At 40.1% G+C, this 22,069-nt stretch overlaps 1 protein-coding gene across 1 annotated transcript; it reads right to left on the reverse strand.

The window, feature by feature from the left end:
* Window positions 1-90: 90 nt before the first annotated feature.
* hcrtr2 (hypocretin (orexin) receptor 2) lies at window positions 91-20,283 on the reverse strand. The gene is made up of 7 exons (XM_053875002.1): window positions 19,851-20,283; window positions 10,637-10,815; window positions 5,333-5,576; window positions 4,189-4,304; window positions 3,438-3,658; window positions 3,207-3,328; window positions 91-1,857 (listed from the first exon to the last, which is right to left on the reverse strand). The coding sequence occupies exons 1-7, from the start codon at window positions 20,062-20,064 to the stop codon at window positions 1,688-1,690; spliced, it is 1,266 nt and encodes a 421-aa protein (XP_053730977.1). The 5' UTR covers window positions 20,065-20,283; the 3' UTR covers window positions 91-1,687.
* Between the last annotated feature and the right edge of the window lie 1,786 nt (window positions 20,284-22,069).

The following is a 22,069-nucleotide window of genomic DNA, read 5'->3' on the forward strand; positions in this document are numbered from 1 at the left end:
TATATATATATATATATATATATATATATATATATATATATATATATATATATATATATATACACACACATATACTTTTATTTTGTTTTATTTATTTTTGTTTTTTTTTTTTGCCAAGGGGAATGTTTTTCTCCCTGCCAGTTAGTGACTAAACTTAAAACATTAAGACTTAGATTTCAATACAATTTGCCAAAAAAAAACAAGAAAAAAACTAAACAAAGATTTTACAGAGTACAGACAATCAAACCAGTCAAAGTTGTTGTACATTCCACAGTAGAGGTAATAATACGCTCACCAGAGGCTTCTCAGGAACTCACATGTGCTGCCACCACTTGAATGCAGCAGCGTGAGCACGGCTAACTAAAAAACTCATTGAAGACCATCTGTCAGTCACGGGCCATCTTTAAATGTGCTCCAATGACATTAGGCGAAAGTCACAGAATGAAAACGTGCTTCCTAGACATGTGATCTTCAGGAAACTCCTTGTTACAAATTTAAATCATAGATCTTCATCTTTTTGACAAACGAAAATTCATTGATATTATTTACGTACATCCTACAAGTTCATGTAGATGACAATGACGTTCTGGAAAATGAAACTAATTTCACTCTTAAAAAAAAAAAAAGTGATTGTGTCGCACAACTGTTTACACTCAACAGGCCCTTCAGGCAGATTTTCGGAAAGAAACGAATGCTGATCCACAGGCCATCAGCTCTTGGAGTGAGACTTGCTGTGATGAAACATTGAAATTAACACCAATGTATTGAAGCTCTGAAGCGACAGAAAAAAGAATATTTTTCATGCAACTTGAAAGCCGATCACATCCTTTTGGTTCAAAGATTTTTTGTTTCCCATCTGAGATCAAAACACAATAGTTTGAAGCTGTTACATTTAGAAAGTCAGATATGTTTTTTTCCATGTCTTAAAGCTATTAACAACAAATTGTCTGGGATATTCTGAATCAGTGATGAGTTTCAAATATGTTCTGGTTCAAATAAGACAGTAGTTATTCTTCAGAGGTCCAGTTCTGAATTGAAAGCATCATAGCATCGCAGGAAAGCGCCCAGCATCACTGATAAAACAAGTTCAACAGTTGCAGCGAGCAGCAGGAAATTATGTTGAAGGAAAGGAAAATAAATACATAAACAGATACGAGACATCATCATAGGAAAACTCCCATTTCTGGTTAGAGAAGTTGTTTTTGGTGGATCCCTGAGTGGAGTATAGCGTTTCCTGCCTTCATCATTAGATCTGTGCTGAATAGTTCATTATAAAGTGTTCGTTTGTATAGACAACATAACAGAGAAGATGTTAAGCAAAAGCCAGCTGAAACTAACCACCTTTGATCGTCATACATTCGCAGCTCAGCATCTCGTGCTTTCAGTACGTCAGCTTTAGACTCCACTGGAGAGTACATGAGTACATGCACATGTAAAATACTATCATCTTCACACTAAGTCTGACAGAACACATTTCCCGCTACTGTCAATTCTGTCCATTGCCTTCATGCTCAGAAATCTTTTCTTTGCCCAAATTGGGTTTAACATTCAAAACACCAAATTCCATTCAACAATGTGATTGAAAAATAATACCAGCCTGGTTCACCAGGATTCTTAAAGAAAGTCCATGTATTTTTCAGCTTGCCTGCTGTGCTTGAGACAGTCCGAAAAAAAAGAAAACGAGTGGTTACAGCATCTGGTCCGAAATCCGTGACACATTGTCCATGGTGTGAACTTGAGTCGAGAGGGATTTCCGGCTGTCGGTGCTCGTTCTGGCTCTTATCCTCTGTGTTCGATCTTGGTCTTGACCCCAACAGTGGCAAGAGAAGGCGGCCTTGAACTCCCCTCTGAACTTCCCTGGGGCGACAGGAAGAAATTGTTTTTATGATCATACATATTTGAAAATGTTTCCGTCTTCTTCTGAATATTGCATGAGAAGGTCGGATGTGTCTGCAACAGGCGTGACTGCACCACAGATGTGGTAAAGATGCATTTGACTCCTAATATCAATAACTAATTCATTCACAGATGATGAACTCACCTTCATGCATTTGACAGAACTGACCTGACACTGCTATCAGGCTACTACTGCAGTTGGTACAGAAGACCACTGAGAGTGACACATGACCCTAATCCTAACCGAACAGTTGCAAATACACACTTGAGACGCCTCCTCTGGTTTACTGCTGTGTTCCTCCAAGTTTCTCAGATGCAAATCAATAAGGATGAGGTGAGGGCTTTCCCTGCGACACTTCAGAACACCAAAGTATATTCATTTTACTATTTTGGTGGCACAGTATGTTCAAGGTTCATTACTTTGTTGGAAGATCCAATGAGGCCCTGACCAAGCTTCTCTTGGAGGATCATCACGTCCTATTCCTCGAGATGCCATCCACTTTAATGAGATTCCTGGACCCACTCGCTGAGAAACAACCCCGCTGTTCTATGCCCCCCCTCACCGCACTTTAGCTGGCTCTGCATCCTTTGACAGATTCCCTCGGCTTGGGCCAAATATACGCAGCATCTCTGTGGCCCACAAGCTCCATCTCGACTCACCATAGAATTGACAACCAAAATGCCTCTTCTGCATCCAGGTGACCTTGGATAAAGGTACCATTCGCTGAGACTAGGAACCTCATCAAACTGGCATCATGAGGACCTGGAACAGTACATCAAGACCTTCCAAGATCTTCTTGGTCTAGGACCACCTTGGATCTTCCAACAAAATAATGACCCCAAACAGACTGCAAAAACAATCAAGAAATAGAAGTGGAGAACAAAGTTGATGTTTTGAAGTGGCCATGGCAAAGCCCTGACATCATCCTTATTGGAAATATTTGAAGGGCACTGAACCAATATGAAAGATCTAGAGAGAATTAAGAGGAGAGGTGTAGGTTGTATATGTAGGGCACATGGATTTTGATTGTAACCTCCGTACAAGTGAGCTGTCTAATGGGTTCTGCAGCTGGTGTTTTTGGCGAAACAAAGATGTGGCTTACTGGTTGTTAGTTCCTTTTTGTGGCAAGTTAAAAGCTCTACATAGATAGATCCACTAAAGTGGATGAGTATATCACAGTATCTCACATTATTATCTCTCCCACAATAAATACCTCTCAACTTTAAGACATTCATGGCATCAACAACTTCATTGTGCGTCATTGCACGAAGGTCAGTTGATTCCACTTGAAGAGAAATTTGAGACTCACCGCTGAGGAAATTGTAGATAATGGGGTTTGCGGCACTGTTGGCGTAGATGAGCCAGTGAGAGAAAGTGAACCAAGCGTACACTGTCTCTCTGTCGTTGGTGTTCTTAAACGTCCCAAAGACTCTGATGGAAGAGAAACACAAGGATTCAATCGTCACACTCATCGAGTCCTTAACTAAAAATGATACGGCTGAAAGTGCCACATTGATCTGGAATCTCAACAGATGAATACCTTTTCATGACATTGAGCACGCTGATTGGGAGGTAGCACAGTGCGAAAACAAAGAGCACCACTATTAGCATGCGAGCCGTCTTGCGTCGCGCCCGGACCTGTTTCACTTCAGCGCACACGGTGCTGGTTCTGACCCTGGTGGGCTCGCCCGAACTCTGGGACGGAGCTGAGCACTGAAAGGACCTCCACTTCCTCTGCATCACAGAGGAGCTTCCAGGTATCTGTTGACCACACAAGTACAAAATGAAAAGGCCGTCCGATCTCGGATTTAGATGCATCAGAGGTTATGCTAGAATCTGTGTGTCTGAGTGTAGCATGAATAAGACAAATGATGGTGGTGCGCACTAAAAACGCTTGGTGGTGGAGTTTCTCGGCTCCAGGCCATGTGAGGGGACAACATGCAGTAGAGACAGGGAAGTAATGATCAAGATATCATATACAGTAACAGTTGGATCAGACCCCTAAGATGGTGTAGCTGCAAAGCAGGACCCACTGGACCATGTCCATGTGAAGGTAGTATCATGTTTGAAAACACCAGAGGGAGGAGCCAAATCCTTACAGGATATATCACAACACTAAATTCAGCAGTCTTGAATTAAAGTTAGAGTTAGTGTTGGAAGACCGGAAAGGGGAGCATTACAAAAAATAATTCTTGCAGTCAATGGAGGCACATGAAGAGCGCTGCTACACTTAATGTGTAAGATGACAACAAATGAGCTTCATTGTTAGTTAAAGTTGTGAAAAATCATACCTGTTGGCACCAGAGTTTATGACAAATCTGGATGTAGGCCAGAACCATCAGACATAGAGGAGCAAAGTAGGTCACAATAAAGAAGCAGGTGTGGTAGACTTTGGGGTAAATGTCCGCTGTACAGAGACAAGACGTTATTTTAGAAGTTGTACAGTAATAGCAGTCGTAGAAGTAGTTTATTTTCACACATTTTGGATCCACAATGTTCTTGGGCATTTGCTTTGAAGCTAATCTTGTGCAGCACATGCTGAATTTGAATATGTGGTTAAATGTAACGGGATTTGTATGAGGCGTAAATAACATGTCAGTAGAAGAATTTTTCGTGCCTGATTTAGTGGAATACTTGTGAACAAATCTATAAGATACACACACATTGTTATATTTTGTCATGTTTGCACTGGGCCACACAATGTCACAGATGAAAAAACTGGGATGTGATACTTACACTAGACATTGAGCATTTCAACAACATTATTCCATGAACGATGCATAAAGTGGTAGATCAGGAACCTATTGCCACATGTAGCTCTTTGAACAAAATCGGAGTGTGAAATACTTCGATTTCTCTGACTTTTTCCAAATTCAATCATCCTGTGAGTCCACTTTAATAAAGGAAGTGGCATGGGAGGCACCATCACCCTCAACAGCAAGCTCAATAACAGTGACTTCCCATGATGCTCTGCAACCCGGTCAATCAATCACAATGGAGAGTTTATGATGCAAAGATTGCAAAGTCAATGAACTCACAGGCGTTTCATCGACATTAAAGTGCTAAAACGCACTATTTTTGTCCATGTGTTTTCCTACTTGTTCTTCTTCCCACTTCTCTTCTGTTCCTGCAGCGCCGCGCTGCTCAGCTGACAGGCTGTGGAGGCGGAGCCATGTTGTCGCGATCAACCACTGTAAATGGTTGAATGGACTGCAAAGCATCATGGGAACTGTTAAGGTCACCATAACCATGAGGCACATTGACGATGGTAGTATTGGCTTCTTGTACTGTACTGTAATCGCAGAAGGAGCACAGGTTACTGTATCCTGTAGTTTGTGTGCAGCGGTGGATTTTTAAAAGCTTGTTTGTGCAACAAAATACATTAGTTTGTTATTCAGTGAATGTAACAAAGTCACACATTTTTCTTTCCCTCACCTCCCCAGTGCTCATCACACACAGTGAACAAGCTGGTTTTGTTGGTGAGATCGGGCAGCAGGCTGCTGCACTCCATCACGATGGCTTGAGGAATCATAATGACGCAGGACACCACCCAGATGACGACGATGCTTTTGCGAGCCCTTTTGGCCGTGCTTTTGAATTTCAGCGGATGGCAGATGGCGTACCAGCGGTCCTGGGCGATGCAACTCAGAGTCAAGACGGACACAGACACGGAGATGGTCTGAAAAACAGGATAGAAAAAAATAAAAGTAGTGAATATAGACAGTGCATCTACCTAAAACAGCCCAGTGATATTAACACAACACAAAGCAATTTACCAGGGTATTATATCGGACTGAATCAGCATTGATCAGGCTAAGCAGTTTCCGAGTTCTAAACGTCTATTGATCCGGTCCATATCCACTGGTGATAATTACTAAGGGTCACCACAATGGAGAGCTGTCAGCCCTCACCAGCTAGACAACAAAACAACCTTACACGCGGGGAAACCCGCACCAGCCTTCACGGCAGAATTGGATCAACATTTTTCCTCCAACATGTCTGTATCTTACCAACGTATATTGCGCCACACATAACTTTATTGCAGCCCTGCATTTAATGAGCTGCAATGACCAAGATAATCCACTGCCCTTATTTCCTTTGGGAACCGTGGCAGGGGTTTTACACTACCTTCACTGCCATTTTTTATCTTGTGAAAGCGAATAGAGGCCGAGGAGGGCTCTGTCCGGATTGACAGAGAAACCCCACATTATTACCTTCTTCTTGACAGAAAATCAATATCGGCTTGTCATGCATGTTGAGCTCTGCGAGGCAGCACTCTAAAGCTTTCTGGGGAAATGACATTGAACCATGGATGTGATACAGATGTGGGAACAGATTTCTGGTGTGTATTCTGATGGAAAACCCACATGGAGAGTCACTCACTGAGGTGGCACACAACAATCTCAGAACTACAGAGACGAACCGGAGACAAAGGAAGGAAGATTTATTGATGTCAATCTTGAGCGCATGGAAGTTTTAGTTGACAGAGCCTATTTAACAGGAATCCCAATTCTCTAAACAACATGTGCACGTCCCCTTAATATAATGCATGCATGTACTGTAATCCCTTACCAGATTACTGTTGGCCTTCTGGCAAAATCCCATCTCTACTGTCTGCCACAAGGATTTCCCAAATCATATCATACTCCTTTTGTAATGAATTTGTCGCATATAAATGCAACAATTGTCCAACAGAATACACACACTGGCATGGAACCAAAGACAGAAAGTATTTCTTGGGTCACAAGAGGGTAAAAACAAAAAACTAAAAGTCTGAAATCCTGATCTCGCCACCAAAACAATCCACACAATAACAACTCCAATAACAGTGTCACCTATCCACTCACCCAGAGTTTGACTGGTTGACAGAATATTCCAAAATATTATTGCAATTGTATATTTTGCCCCCAAAAATGGCAAAGAAATGTTGAAGAAAGGCAAAGACATACCTGCAGTAAAATGAATATCGGACCTCACAAGGACCTTTGGTGGGATTATTGGGCAGTAACAATCTGTAATGCTGATCACCTCATACAACCCTGGTCAGGACCCTCCAGGAGGCAGGTGAACAAGGTATGCAGTTTACTGTTTTAGCCCATTTGGAGATGACACATGACAGGCAAACCATGGTTTCTCTCATATTCACCACTGGTTATACAAGCATGAGTGTCCCTGCTGCAGCTCAACAAAGAACTGGCGGATGTGCGCATATAGATGTTCCCTTTAAGTACTTCCAGTTCTACCTTCTAAAGGTCTAGCTACATGAATGCACTGCTACGTGAGTTATTTTCTATGGAAAGATAATGCAAATCAGGATTTACAAAGGAGGTTTTGTTGCTTTACTTTAGGTCTTACAGTTCATACCAGCAAATAATGTTGATTTGCTGAATGCAGTTGTGCACTGTAAATATCATGGCGAAAAATGTTTACGCTTAATATGTTTTTCATTCTGAGTCAGCCATCAGGCAAGGTAAAATGGTCCATCGTTGTTGGGGTAGGTGTTAAAACCTAGCTTCTGACTGCAGAGCTCTGGAGTGACTATGTTGACTTTGACTGCAAATTTCGCGAAAGAGGGTGGTCTAAAAGCAGGAAGGTGAAATGGGAGCATCTCCAATCATTTGAGAATCTCAAAATGTTGGGGTCATGCTTGACACAGAAGTGCAGAAAATTGGTTCTGTCGATACAAAAAAAAAACAGCCAGACCAAAGTAATATTTCATCAGGGGAAAGTGTTTGGGATGCATAAGAGCAAAAAATCAATTCCAGGCCTCTTCCCAGAAAACCCGGGTCTTTCAGGACGCAAAACGAGGGAGAAAATGACAGCGTCCTTACCACGCCAGGGAAACAAAACTGCCCACCAGCAGTTCGCCAAACAGCAACTGAACGAGCCTCAATGCTTCTTCACTAAACTCATCTGGAATAAAGAGACTGAAATCGAACCGTGTGGATGAAGTCATCACCATAACAGAGGAGTCATCACTCTCTGGGACTATGTGACAAAGAAAATGGCAAAGGCTGATAGCAGGGCGGAAACACTCTCTTGTCAGAAAGTGGAGGACTATTTTCCTTCAGTCCTGTGGCTGCACTTTCTAGCAACTTTGACTGTCCAACATGGCAAAGATCCAAAGTATACATTGGTTAGAGGGATAACAGGTGAAGTTTCTGAAGTGGAGATCACAGTCGGCTGAGCTTAATATCATTGCACCACCTTGGGGAAATCTCAGATGTGCAGCTCATGCATGTCAGGCCAATACGTAACCAGGAAACTTTACGCTAAGAAGAATGGAGAGGTTTAACCCTGAGAATATATTTTTATATATTGATCTTTAAGAAGTCAATCCACAACTACCTGGACTACTTTATGCAACTACTACTACATTATGCTTCAATTCATGAAAGCACTGTGGTTTGTTTTTGTAACCCAAAGACGTTTGTTTGTGTGGTCACTCATGCTTTTATTAAATAATTTTTCACATTCAACAGTCCGCCACGGTAAGTCGACTTAGAATGGCCAGGTGGTTAAAACAAAAGAGGGATTAAAGATAGACAGATGGGTGGGTCAATAATGGGGAACATGCCCTTTAAATGACTCAGCAGATTAACTTGTGTTAGAATCCAGAGGGATTAGCACATACACACACACAAACACACACTAGACAAGGGATGACAAAAAACACCACTGCTCACTCATTTGTTGCATGAATAGGTTATTAACTTGTACAGTTTCTTCAGGAAAAATCAAATGTTTCTGAGTGTTTGTGTTGTCAGAGAGTGACTTTTTCTTGAGCTGATATCTGTAGATTTTTGTGAGCGTATATGAAATACTTGTCTATGTTGACGTCTAGATCATTGGATCCCAAATCTCCAACACCTTATTAAGTTAAACTGTATATAGACATATGCTGGAGACAAACTGTCTATAGACAGGTTTTGTTTTGTTATCTTTCAGTGTTGTGCTACATGGGTGACGCAGGAGAGTCAGATAAAAACACATTCATCGGGTTTGTTATAAGGCTTGTGTTAAAGCAGGTCTGACAGATAAGTTGAATATGGAAAACAAGCAACAAGTATCTTAAAATCAATTATTAATAAGACAGGGAGGCAGTGTGGAATCATATGGGTCTCTCTCTCGTATCCTCCAGTCACTTCTGACTCCTGTGGAATATAAACAGGCTGGTCTTCTTTCCTTCTTCTTATTTCCCTGAGTCCAGAATGCGTTTGACGAAATCTGCTCAAAGAGATGGATTATCACCTGTGTGGACCAAAGTTTAAGTACATACTGCTCTCGACGATATAAGATACACACTGGTGTTTGAAATAGTTCCCTTGCTGGCTACTCGTACCTTAAACAATGAACCCTGCTACAGAACTTGAGCGCCAGGGTATTAAAAATGAAGAACAAGCTTCACAAGGTCAAGTGGATGGTTTCTACTGGACTGAATTCATGATCAGTTCTGAACATGTTCTTGTCAGCAAATTGATGTCCTTTCTTGGACCAAACTCTGAATGGACTGCACTGTTGTTTTACTTTTGCGGTGGGAACTTCTGAGAGTTTGGTGAGTTCAAAGAATTGAGTATGTATTCGAAATAAAAAGTGAAGGAAAGTACTGAAGAAAAGATTCCCAGAATTCAATCTTCTCACAAACCTCCTGCAGCTCTTTGGGAAGAATTCATCCATGAGTCATGATGATTGAAAGCATTTTAGAAACAACTGTGCTTAAACTTGAGGGCCACGATTTGCACTTACTGTAGGTGCTTCAGGCCTCAATCTGATCCAATTGCACCATCCCCTGGTGACTATAGTCACATACCTGAGATCCCATACTGATTTTTGAGATTTAAATTAACTTAAAAGTGGATGGAAAGTCAAATATCCATATATTGATCAGATGACCTCTTAACAAAATCAGGAGTTTAGAATGAAGATGGGACCAAGGGAGGCAATAGTGTCGAGGAAAGACGCTCAAAATGACTTGTGATGCTCCCTGAAGGTCGACCAGCGTGAGTCGGCATGGAACTCTACAGTCAGTACAGAGGGATGTGAAGTGCGGTAAAACACATTTAAATTGTGTCTGCAGTATTTTTGGAATATGGAAGCAACATATTTTAAATCGATTTTAGATCGATATATGCTTGGTGAGCACAGATTGATGTAGTTGGATCATGGATACATACATACGTACAGTAGCTCTACTAGATGAATCACTACCCCCAACAATAATTTAATCCATCACATTATTTTCTGTTATGTGGCTCTGTTCAGTCCCACCCTCTTCACTGCTGAAACACGAATGTGTACACAAACTTGGACTCATTGATCCTCTCTAAAGTGTGAGAGCCAACCATAAAAACTCTAAGTAAATAAATACAGACTTGACTGATGGACACCTTGTTATAATCTTCCCCTCCATCGCAAAATATATTCTATCTTTGCTTTCCATAAAAATTACAAGGCTAACTCAGGATTTCCCACTGAGGCAGGCAGGATATTGTATAGCCTTTTCAGGATGTATGAAGCAGATATTCCCAGAATCATCACTTTGGTCGACTGAATTACATTTGAAACATGAGAAGTTGATTGAAAAAAGTCCCACCGGCGGAAAAATACACGCAGAGACTAGGTTGCCTTTAATAGGATAGTAAGCAAGCCACGTTAAGCATCAATATGCAGAGCAACATGGCTCCAGTGGGCTGGGAAACACGGCTGAATCTCGATCAACAGCGGGGAAAAGGCTCTTACCTGCAAGTAGGGCACAACTTTGCACAACGTTTTTCCAAAGAACCACGTCTCTGTGATGTCGACGACGAGGCTGGCAGGGAGGCAGATGATGGTCACCAGGATATCGGCGAAAGAGAGGTTCACAATGAAATAATTGGTCACAGTTCTCATGTGGCGGTTTTTCCACACTGCAAAGCAAACTGAAAGAAAATGCCCAGTCAGTGTCAGCGGGAAAAGGTCAAGACTACTTTGTGTTCTGACAGGTTTAGTTTTCCGTTTCCAACCTTTTATATATATATATATATATATATATATATATATATATATATATATATATATATATATATATATATATATATATATATATATATATATATATATATATATATATATATATATATATATATATATATATATATATAATTTCCCTGAACTGATGTTGATCTGTAAATTCAATATATATCATCAATATATATCAAGATATATATCAAGTTAAGATATATCAACATTTTTTTTTTGGCCTTTAAAAATATAATTTTTGTCTGAGAGAAAATGCAATATAAAGAATCATATTCTAGCTGTGAGATGCACTGCAAAAAAACAGGTCATCTGTCTTTCTGAGTCCATTATATATCTGAAGTGGCAGATTTGGAGCACAACAAACCTCTCTACCTGCGCCTGAAAGCACCCCACTAAATAACAGGGCTCAGCCATGTACTTTCTGACTGCCACCTTACATCAAAGAACATGGGGGGAACTCCCCAGTAATGCAAATCGCTCTCCAGCACACATATATTGAAATATGTATTCAGTCATTGTGATGGCCAGTTTCTCTCTATGTTGCTGTTCACTATGAATGCCCTAGTTCCATAGGTGGATGCGACGGTTCTCCTTCATGTTGAAATGATTTACGTTTCTATACCCACTTTGCAGCCCACATACATAGTTGTGATCAGCGATGAATATTCGATGATGTTATGGTTGGAAGTGCAGGTCATTTAGCACCACTGACTCAGTGTTTTAATTAGATCTTGTTCCCATTCAGACCCCAGTCAGTTAAAAAAATGTGAGTGTTGCCCAGCGCATGTTGCCCTACTCAAATACGACTGAATTCTGTATAGATGTATAGATCCCTGTATTGAGTCTGAATAGTGGGAATCAACATCATGAATGAATCAAACCAAAGTTGCAGAGTCAAAGCATGCAGTGATCATGTGACAACCACCAGGAAATGAATTTTGATTTGCTGAAATAACTGAGTGTAAAAGTTACATTTTAACAAACAACAATTTAAAATGAAAAAAATATATTCTTGACACGTACATCTTTTTTGTTCATCATGTCAAGTTCAGAAAAGCAAGTACAACTTTGTGTCCAATGGCGACACAGTTGACCCTTTTGTGCTCCTTGTTCCTGCATGGGTTTTCTCCAGGTACTCAGGTTTCCTCCCACAGCCCAAAGACATGCTCTCTAGGTTAACTGGACTCTCTAAAATTGCCCCAAGATTTGCATGTGTGTCGAATGGAGTGTGGCGACCTGTCCAGGGTGTATTCCTCACTCTAACCCAGTGACTGCGGTTATAGGTTCCAGCACTACCCAAACCCTCAACAGAACTTAACTGAAGATGTATGTATGTTGTTTATGATGGCAGAAAACAAACAAATAATAAAAAAAATACACTTATATAACAGTTCAGTATTTCTGATCTGCCATTGCCGCCACAAAGAGATGGGAATATTTACAATATTGTGAAAGTTGTATCAGCGAATTCCCCAGCTGAATTCATGTCACCCCTTTGAGACGAAATGTTTTGCCAGTGGGGTGTCAAATTCAAAACAACCCACTCCCAGTCTGCTTTCTCAAAAAAAAAAGATATTCAAGGGAGACAAATCTCACCAGATTCCTCATTTTCAGTAATAAAGAGACCCTCTCTGTTGCAGCTAGGTATGTCCGATCTGCCTCATTCATTACAATGACCATACCTCAAACCAGCTGACGCACTCTTATGTTGCTCAGTTAGATGTTTCGAGTGAAGTGCAACCATGGCGACAAACATGAGGCCAATTGCTCCTTTATCTCCGACGATGAATATTAAACGCGGTCAGCACCAGACCACGCTGCGCAAACATGAAAAGGCTGAGTAATTGGGGTCTATGGAACCTTTATGAAATGGTTTTGTTAAAGATAAAGAATTGACTGCCTTTTGCTCTTCCTGTTGAGTGTCTGAAATGAGAGAGAACCTGTGGTTCAGGACCTTGTTACGGAAGGAGCCTCATCATTTTGGCCAGGGTTTGCACTATTCTGAATGTACTTGAAATTCTTATAAAATTGAAATTCAAATATTTTCACGACATCGAAAGAGCTTTAGTTTAAATAGGTGATTTAAAAACTTGAATATAGCCACCATCGTGATTTATTGTGCCATGGTCAGACTGATGCAAAATAAACAATATTTTGTTCAGTCGTAGGAATGGACGACAGTCTATCGCAGTTTATCAGTAAAACAACCCCATAACGCAGTGGTTCAAAACTTTTTTTGCAGCGCCCCCTTTTGGAGATGAAATTATTTTCAGCATCCTCCATATACAGTTGCACTGCAGGCTGTCAGCAGCCAGTATTATGTTCGCGTCTTTGCTTGAGTCAGCATACTTGTTGATTCGTCATCTGCTTTGCGTTTCAGGTTAGTCCTCTCACAAACTTGTCCATGTTCTGTATTGCTAACGGGTTTTTTTTTTAGCAGCCCTAAACTATATGCGCATATTGTTTCATCATCACTCCATAGATTGTGTCTCACTTTCCAGGCACCAGCACAGATAGAGCCCAGTGGTACTCAAACACCAGCCCCTTTTCTATGAATGAGAAAAGTGCCCTTTCTATTTCCCTTCATTCGTCAGTTCTAGCGGAAAACAAAACTGCTTTCTCATCAATTCCGATGTTTTTCCGATGCAAGTGCATGCACCAAGTTCCTGCCCCAAAATGTCTGTGCACCTGCCTGTCTCCATCTCTCTGTAGCAACAGCCCAACAAATGAACAAGTCCAAAGAAAAAAAAAAAAAAAGAATTTCTGTCTTTGTGGAAAAAAATGATCTCAAGGACGTAGGACACCGGCGTCTGCCAAGTTGTCATTCACAAGATGCGCAGCCAAATCGCAGTCCTGCCAGAGACACCAAATGCCAGATCAATTATGACAAAAGGGAAGTCAAACACTTGTAAAGGGCAGAATGCGCAATGCAGTGAGACATTTCAATTTCCTGAGCTCAGGATTAATAACTTATATTTTGCCTTCATGGAGTTCATTTCCCATAGATTTTTCTGGATTGCTTTTCCCTACTTCAGAAGCCCATCGACATTCTGTTCACCTGCACTGCCACATCAGGAAGACTAATCCTGTTCCTTGTCAAGCTGGAATATGCTGTCAAGTTAAAATCCACAATGATTCAAAATGGAAATGGAGTTTCGCGCATTACAGGGGATCACGCTTCATGCTGTTGCTGTCGTGGACTCTGTCTCCATGACACAATCAAGAGAAAAGTGTTCCTTCATGCTGACGTCTCATCTTCTAGGATGATTCTCCAGAATGATCTACTGCAACACAGATGCTTCAGCCCCTGCCCGTCACAAGCAGGGCAAATGAGAAACTCTAGTCTGTCATTGAACTCTTCTCTGCATGATCACATTTTATGTCTTTATGTCAGCCGTTCATTCGACTTTTGAGTTCTTCATTTTGCATACGCATATGGTCCTTTGAGTCGCAGGGTTTTGCACCTTTGTAGAATAGTACCCGAACTTTAGTCTCCAATAAAAGGGAAGTGGATCAATAACATGAGTTTGACATCAGAGTGAAAAGGTCAGCGGTGCACACGCGGCATTCCTTGGAGAAAAGCAACATCCAGATTAGTTCACGTTGCACAAGGGCACTTCACTGAGCTGGCGAGCTGGCATTTTTCCCAAATGCCATCTCACTGATCACGCGTGACACAAATGGGATCTAATTAGAGTCCAAGTCAAGGACAGGGGCGCTGCTGCACACGCATTACGGCTGCAGTGGTTCCTGGCCAGCCCACCTGTCGTATAAGTGCCCACTTGTTCTCTCAAGTTCACAGATTTAAATAGCAGTCAGCAGCAAGGTCTGGATTCAAACCTGACACCCTTATGCTCCACCTTCGCAGTCACCAACAAATACTATTGTTAAAAATAAATAAATAAATAAGGAAAAAAAAAATCACTTCTACACTTCTACTCCATATTCAAGAGACAGCTCAAGATGGGATTTCAAAGTAATGAAATGTAGGCAGCGCTGTAAAGCTGAAAAACTGGGGATATGTGATGTCAGTTGGAAGCCTCAATGCAGAGTTCTGGGCCCTTTGGAGGTGAGATTTCTTATTGATGCCGACGCGGAGAACTACAGTAATCCAGGTCGGAGAAGGTGGATTCCTGAAGAAGTTTTTCAAAGTCAGAATGTGAGAGCGTGGGTTTGTTTACGTGCATATTTACTATTATGGAAATAAGACTGAAGGTTCCATAAAGATAATAATCCAACGAAAGTGAGCTCCCAAATAGAACGCCTAGACTAAGGGGGGATATATGGATGGTAATTTAAAGCCATCCATACAGAATTTTTCCATTATATTTGTTTTAAAATGAACATTAAAATAATGTTTTATGGCACTGGCTAGATCAGATGTGTGGCCCGGGGGCAATATGTGGCCCGATGCCTGTATTTTTGTGGCCCTTTTGACGTCAGACTAAAACTATAACCGATATCTTGTAATTTTTCTGCTTTTTTGGGGGGGTTATTTCTCTTTTAGTCACCACCACCACTTCCACAGTAAATACAGCATGTTCTTGTTTGAATACTATAATATTCTTCTTTTCATTGGGCATTTCTTGTTCCTCAAAATACACTGAAGGAATATATTTTGAAATAAATTTCCATTTTATCTTGAACGTCAGGCCCATAGTTATATTGATTTATATTCAAATTAAATGCATATAAAATAAAATATTTCAATAGGTTTCATGGCATATTTGCGCTTCTTAATATCCTCTTACATTTCATCTTTTTAGGTTCATTTTGTCCTTGTTACTTAATATACATTTTGGATATTTTTCCGTCATGCTTTGTAGTCATGGCTGTTTGTCTTTTGATGATGGTCCCTCACAACAGTTACAGGTTCTAACGTGGCCCTTTAGGAAATGTAATTCCTCAGCTCTGGGCTAGATTACTTCTAATGTGCTGCCAATTCAAAAATAATTTAATACTAAAGGTGGTATTTATAACAGACAATTACACACTTATCTTGGTTTCTGACGCCACTATTTTCTTCACAATAAACATGCCGTTTTGATGCTAATGCTTATACATATTGTTATTCATTGCCTTCTCTATGAACAGCTGTTTTTTATCTTAAGAGCACCTGCTCTTAAGATAAAAAACGTGTCCCTCTATTTTCAGTTGATGGCTACAGTGAATGTTAAACGTGGAAATATATCATATGTAAGCAGAAGCTGCCAGGTGATTGTACTAGCAAAGTAAAGTGTAACCACTCATCTTCATCTTGAAATGTCACGCAATTAGCCTCCAACAGGTTTTATCTGGCGCTTTTATGCCGAGGAGCTGGAAGCACATCAGACTGGGAATTCAAATAAACATCCAAGTGATTCAATTCAAATATTGTTCCTCTATCGGCATCAAACAGAGACAAAGATCCCTCTTCTTGCGTCGGATGGAACACGCATAGCATTGTGTTCCAGGTCAGATGAAGCACTTTCTTCTCATGTCCTCATGAATATGGTTATCTCATCAGTTCCACGCACTAAACTATGATTACAATTCACTGCTTATTTACTATTATGCAAAAGCTATGTAGTGCGTTCTGTGCATCATTTTATTTGTACGTTAAAAAAAAAAAGATTTATGCTTTAAACTGATGCAGAAATAGCTTTGAAAATCTGGTTTTATGGAGCTAATCTTGGTTTATGAATGAACTGGTGCCTCACTAAAGAAATGAATATTTACCGCTTCTGACGCAGACAAGCACTTTACAGTTCATTTTCCTGATAAAACTTATATTAAGTTGCAGCTCTTATAAACAAACAACAATTTATTGATGCTTTAAAGAGGAAAAAAAAGATATCAACTCAGTTGACTACTGAGTAATGCGTGCTCACTTGACATGCTACAGTTCATTCTAAGTACCATCGAGCTCATGAAGTACAGAGACTGGGCTGTCAGGAATGATCTATGATGTCATCAAGAGTGAAAAGAGAGTGTCATAAGACAGAAGTGAGACCAACCATGATGTATGGTTTAGAGGCAAGAAAGACAAATCGAATAAAAGCGATGGAAGGATGTTCTTTCGGAGTGATTGAACGGACATGGTCAGATATCGGAAGTGGAGAAGTTGGGAGACACATCAGATGTTTTGGATCAGTGAGGATGTCAGAGATGATGGTAAGAGAAGGGGAGGACCAGTGAGGCTGTGATGGGCCGAGGTGGAGGTGGCTGACTGAAATACTCTTCATATCTCCCAGTCAAAAGCTGCTAACAAGCAAGTCAAACATAGACAGGGTTCCATGGCAGTTGCTAGCCACCGTCTTGATCAGTATTTTCAACCTGTCATATCAAGAACATGCAGCACCAGACATTAATAAAGGTCATGGTTTTATGTCTAACCTGTGTGACAAGTATAGTAGTACATTAGAGTGATATAGATCGGAAAAAAAAAACATTTATTTTACCTACCTACTACACGTGCTTCTCTTCTTCACAAATTCAATTTCTATTTATCATCCAAACCAGTGAGTCATGAATGTGACCATAGTCCGAACTTCAGGGAGCAAAAAGACTTTACATAACATCATAACTTCATTTGCCATATACATGTTTGATGGATGTCTTTATGGATAGCTCTGAATTTTTTGATCCAAAGCCTTCACAATGGCAAACAAAGACGAGTCAAGAGATTTTGAGATGCACATAGACAAAGGTTTGTAATGAAACATGTCAAAAGGCCTAAAATGTACCTCACATATACACTTAAACAGTTCACATTCAACTATATTTTACAACTAGTAGTTATGAACTTTCACAAATAAGCCATTTTGCAAATACATCATTTTAAATGAACCTTGAATCCACCGAGGCTGCTATCGATTAAGAAAGAAAACAAAGGAGTGACTCAATTATTCAAGTATTTTCTTGGAAATTATTTCCAAAATCTGAATCACTGTTTCAGTAGACAATCATGACAAAATATAAATATATGTAATTCTTGCCAAAAATAATTGCATCAATGAGCAAGCTTTTCACTTTTTTAACAACATGTTGACGAAGCTAGGAGACACAACATTTTGTCTATTAAGATACTATTAAAATACTGTTGAAACCCTTTGAAAATATTCAGTCGTTCAAATGGAGGTAAAGAATTTTTCCGAGGAGAATCATTGCCTGCGGAAAAGTCTCAACTTTGTTGTCACATTGTGATATCGGTCACATTGAATTTGGTCTAAAGGAGGACACTGATCAGTCACCCCGATGTAAAAAATCTGGATTCAAACCTGACACCCTTTTGCTCCACCTTGGCAGTCACCATCAAATACTATTGAAGTTAAACTTCAACTATAAACAAACAAATAAATAAATAACAATAAAGGAAAAAAATAAACATATTATATATTTTTTATTTTTTTTACTCAAATACTACTGAAGTTAAACTTCAACTGAAAATAAATAAATAAATAATAATAATAAAGGAAAAAATAAGTATATTGTATTTTTTTTATGTTTTTACTCAGCTCGTTCTCCATTGGACTGAGTGAATAAGATGATCAGATTTGTAAAAAAAAAAAAACTAAAAAAAAACCATATTAAATAATTAAAAAAAAAAAAACACTCAGATACCATTGACTTTACTCAAATACTATTGAAGTCAAACTTCAACTAAAGATAAAAATAATAATAATAATAACAATAAATAAATATGAAAAGGAAAAAATAAGTATATTGTATTTTTTATGTTTTTACTCAGCTCGGTCTCCATTGGACTGAGTGAATAAGATGATCTGATTTCTACATAACGTTACATTTTTGCAATACAAAAAATAAATAAATAATAATAATAATAAATCAGCTTCTGTGATAGAAGGATAGAGGAGAGCTCGTCAAAAGATTTACCTACTGGGTTATTATGTTTGCAGACTCTCTCGTAAGCTACGCTTCCTTTAAACTCTCCAGCTGATCCAGAGCTTTCTGACCAGTGTGCTTCCATTGTTAAGTCTACAGTGAGCCACACACAAAATAACACAAATTTCCTGCGTAGTTTTCCATACTTAACTGATAAAAACTGTACACAGTGGGCAAAAAATGAAACACAGTATATTAAATAAATGTGAGTGGGCACTTTCTTTCCTCCGTCCTTTAAGAATACACACCAAAAACACACTTATTTTGACACAGTTTTACTGGTGTCCAAAGATCTATTTAGATGCAGATAAAGTCATGTTGTCTGTCCTGAATCCTTCAAAATAAGTGAGTATCCAGATTGTAATCTGAAACGCCATTAAAGCGAGCGAGAGAGAGAGAGAGACAAAAGTTGAAAATATTAGCAGTATGCAGTATTAGCAGTACTATTTAGAGTGGTTTGCTGTCAGTGAAATAAAAGGCCTGTTTCAGCTATTACACAGGTGAAGCCATGGAGTTATTAAAATGTAAGATTAACAATAATGTTATTAATAATGTATATCAAAAGTAGCAATATCAGAGATGAAAAACTGAGACACTCGTGCTTTTCGATCGACCATCCATCTCCAGTTATTTGGTGGTCATTTTTCTCACCTGTTCCTCACCACGTGACTCATGCCTGCAGATATGTCTCTGCGACATTGCGCAACATTCAATTTTCTGAATTGCCAGTACACGTCGCTCCAAAGCAGGACAGGACGTTCCCTGACGGGGAACGTTCGAGACCAAAAAATACATTTTTTCTCCTAATATTAATGAAGTGTGGTGGCTGCACACTTTATGTCAAGTTTCCGGTGGGGTTTTTTTTTCCCTCCGCTTCTTTCATTTAACTTAATTTCGAGATCGTTCGTTGCCACTGATCAACGCGCACAGCACCGCATGTGGTGAAGCGACAATTCATTGATGAATCTGGAGCTCACTCCGCTGGTGGCGCGTCTCCAGCGCACCATTCAAGTTCAGACCATTGAAGATTTCCATCCCAGAAGAAACTTACCGAGAGAGTTTCCGACGAGTGAGACGAAGAAGACCACTATATAGGCGACGATCAGCACCCACTCGTACTCCTTGGGGTGCAAGTATTCTCTCCAGATGTACCTCAGAAGTTCATCATCGTCCAGATTGGAATGTGAATTCACCTCCGTGTTGTTGGTCACGTGTGCAGGCGACAAACACTCCTCGCAGTCCGCGTTGCCTGCGACCCCTGACATCTTGGGCTTCTGTCTCTGGTTTCCTTAGAAAGAAGTGTGCGTCTGCGTCCAGCGCCGCTCCTCAGCCACTCTCGCACTCTGGTGCGCATCAATCTGAGGCTGGTTTCTCTCCTGCGTCTCTGGTCACATCAGGACCACGGAGAGGGGGAGGGCGAGCACACACACCCCAGAGAGCACACACACACACGGGCAAGTCATTCTCCCAAGACAAACGACAGCATCAAGTCCGTTTGGTGCGACATCGCCTCTCTTTGAACAGCAGATTTCTAAACACACGCTTCAGTCAAGTGAACATTTTTGGAGGGACGTATTTCCAGTCCAGAGTCCAAAGATCCGTGTTTTTAAGACAATGAGAACTGAGAAATTGATTGTGACACATCAAATTAAATAAAATTCACTTGAATTTTAAGATGGATGAATTACATCACATCACACCAGTGCGTTAACCCCCACCCCCTTTTTTTTCAAAGATGAATCCAACCACAAAATCGCTCTCGTGTTTGAGATTCTTGAAGTGATCATCTTGAAGTGTTTTCCTTCTGCTGCTTTGCAATAGTTGCGCACCTCAAATCTTTTGAACCAGTGACAAAAGGGAAAATGTGAGGGTATGTGGGGGCAGCACATCTGAGAGAAGAGCGCCATCAGTGACAAAGTCGGATGGCAAAAGTTAGACGCATAGGCTTTTTTTGAGTGCTGCAATGTTTTTCAAATCATATAACTCCATAGAGACCCAGTAAGTCTCTTCTGGAGGCGTGGGTTCGAATCTCACTTCTGATAGGGGATTTTGGAGATGGTACTTTTGTCATGACTACATTTTACAACTGTGACCCACGAAGTAAAAAAAAAAAAAAGTAATGTCAAGTTGTAGTCTCCTCTGGAGGCATGGGTTCAAATCCAACTTCTGATAGGGAATTTTGCAGATGATAGTTTTGTCATGTTTGTGACACACGACTCTACATAGTACAACTGTAACCCACCTAGTAAAATGGGTTTGAATTCCACTTTGGACAGGAAATTGTGCGGAGGATACTTCCGTTCCGTTTCTCAAGATGATACTTTCGTTACGATTCTGAGAGCCGATTCTGCATTTTTCCCACACAAGCGCCAGAACTATCTCCAAAGAGACCAAATCAGTAAAATGAAAACAAACCGGTGGGTTGAAGTGTCCTCCGGGCCCGTGGGTTCCAATCCCCCTACTGACAGGTTGTTTTGATAATTATGCATTTGTTATTTATACATTGTTAATTATAGATTTGACCCCATGTTTTACAATTATGACTCAATAAGTAGAATCTCAAAGGAAAACGTCAGAATGGCAGAGCCAGGACGCTGTGTTCAGATCGCAGTCTCCTGCAGGGGTGTGGGTTCGCATCCTACGTCTGATACGGAATTATTTCTGATGATACTTTCGTTATGAGTCTGACACTACGTTTTACTATTATGACGTCGGGATGGCCGAGCGGTCCGAGGTGCCACGTTCAGGTTGCAGTCTCTTCTGGATGTGTGGGTCTGAATCCCTCTTCTGACAGAAAGGATGGTTTTGACCTAACCTTTAACAATCATGACCTAAAAAAAAAAAAAAAACTCGGTATGGCTGAGCACAACAAGGTGCTACGAAACTTTGGAGATGATACTTTTGTGATGATCTTCTAGGATTATATGTGTTCAAACCCCCTTCTGACAGATACACTAGTTTCAGTTCAGGAGTGTACCTATGTACAGTATTGCAAGCTTGTGGCTGCCATGAGTTGGTACAAATTGTGAGAGGAATGCAGTATATTATCAATAGATTTTGTAACTATTTTATGCCTCAAAGGAAGAACTTCAATTGTGTAATTATTGTGTAATTATTATGATTGTAAAAGAAAGCATACCATTCCTCCCCCATCTGACAGATACTTCTGAAGACGATACTTTCATTATAATTCTGACAGCTGATCCTGCATTTTACAATTGTGACCAGATAAGTAAAAGGAAAACAAATAGGTAACGTCAAAGTCTCTTC

This window comes from Synchiropus splendidus, chromosome 9 (genome assembly GCF_027744825.2).
Source record: "Synchiropus splendidus isolate RoL2022-P1 chromosome 9, RoL_Sspl_1.0, whole genome shotgun sequence".
Lineage (NCBI taxonomy): Eukaryota > Metazoa > Chordata > Actinopteri > Syngnathiformes > Callionymidae > Synchiropus > Synchiropus splendidus.

What these genes read in the sequence shown, in the direction of transcription:
- hcrtr2 (XM_053875002.1), bottom strand. Translation starts at nt 20,064, where the DNA reads ATGTCAGGGGTCGCAGGCAACGCGGACTGCGAGGAGTGTTTGTCGCCT. An exon ending in ACTCGTCGGAAACTCTCTCG is followed by an intron (nt 10,816 to 19,850) that starts GTAAGTTTCTTC and finishes ATTTTCTTTCAG; the next exon opens with TTTGCTTTGCAGTGTGGAAA. An exon ending in ATAAACTCTGGTGCCAACAG is followed by an intron (nt 3,659 to 4,188) that starts GTATGATTTTTC and finishes TGTGGTCAACAG; the next exon opens with ATACCTGGAAGCTCCTCTGT.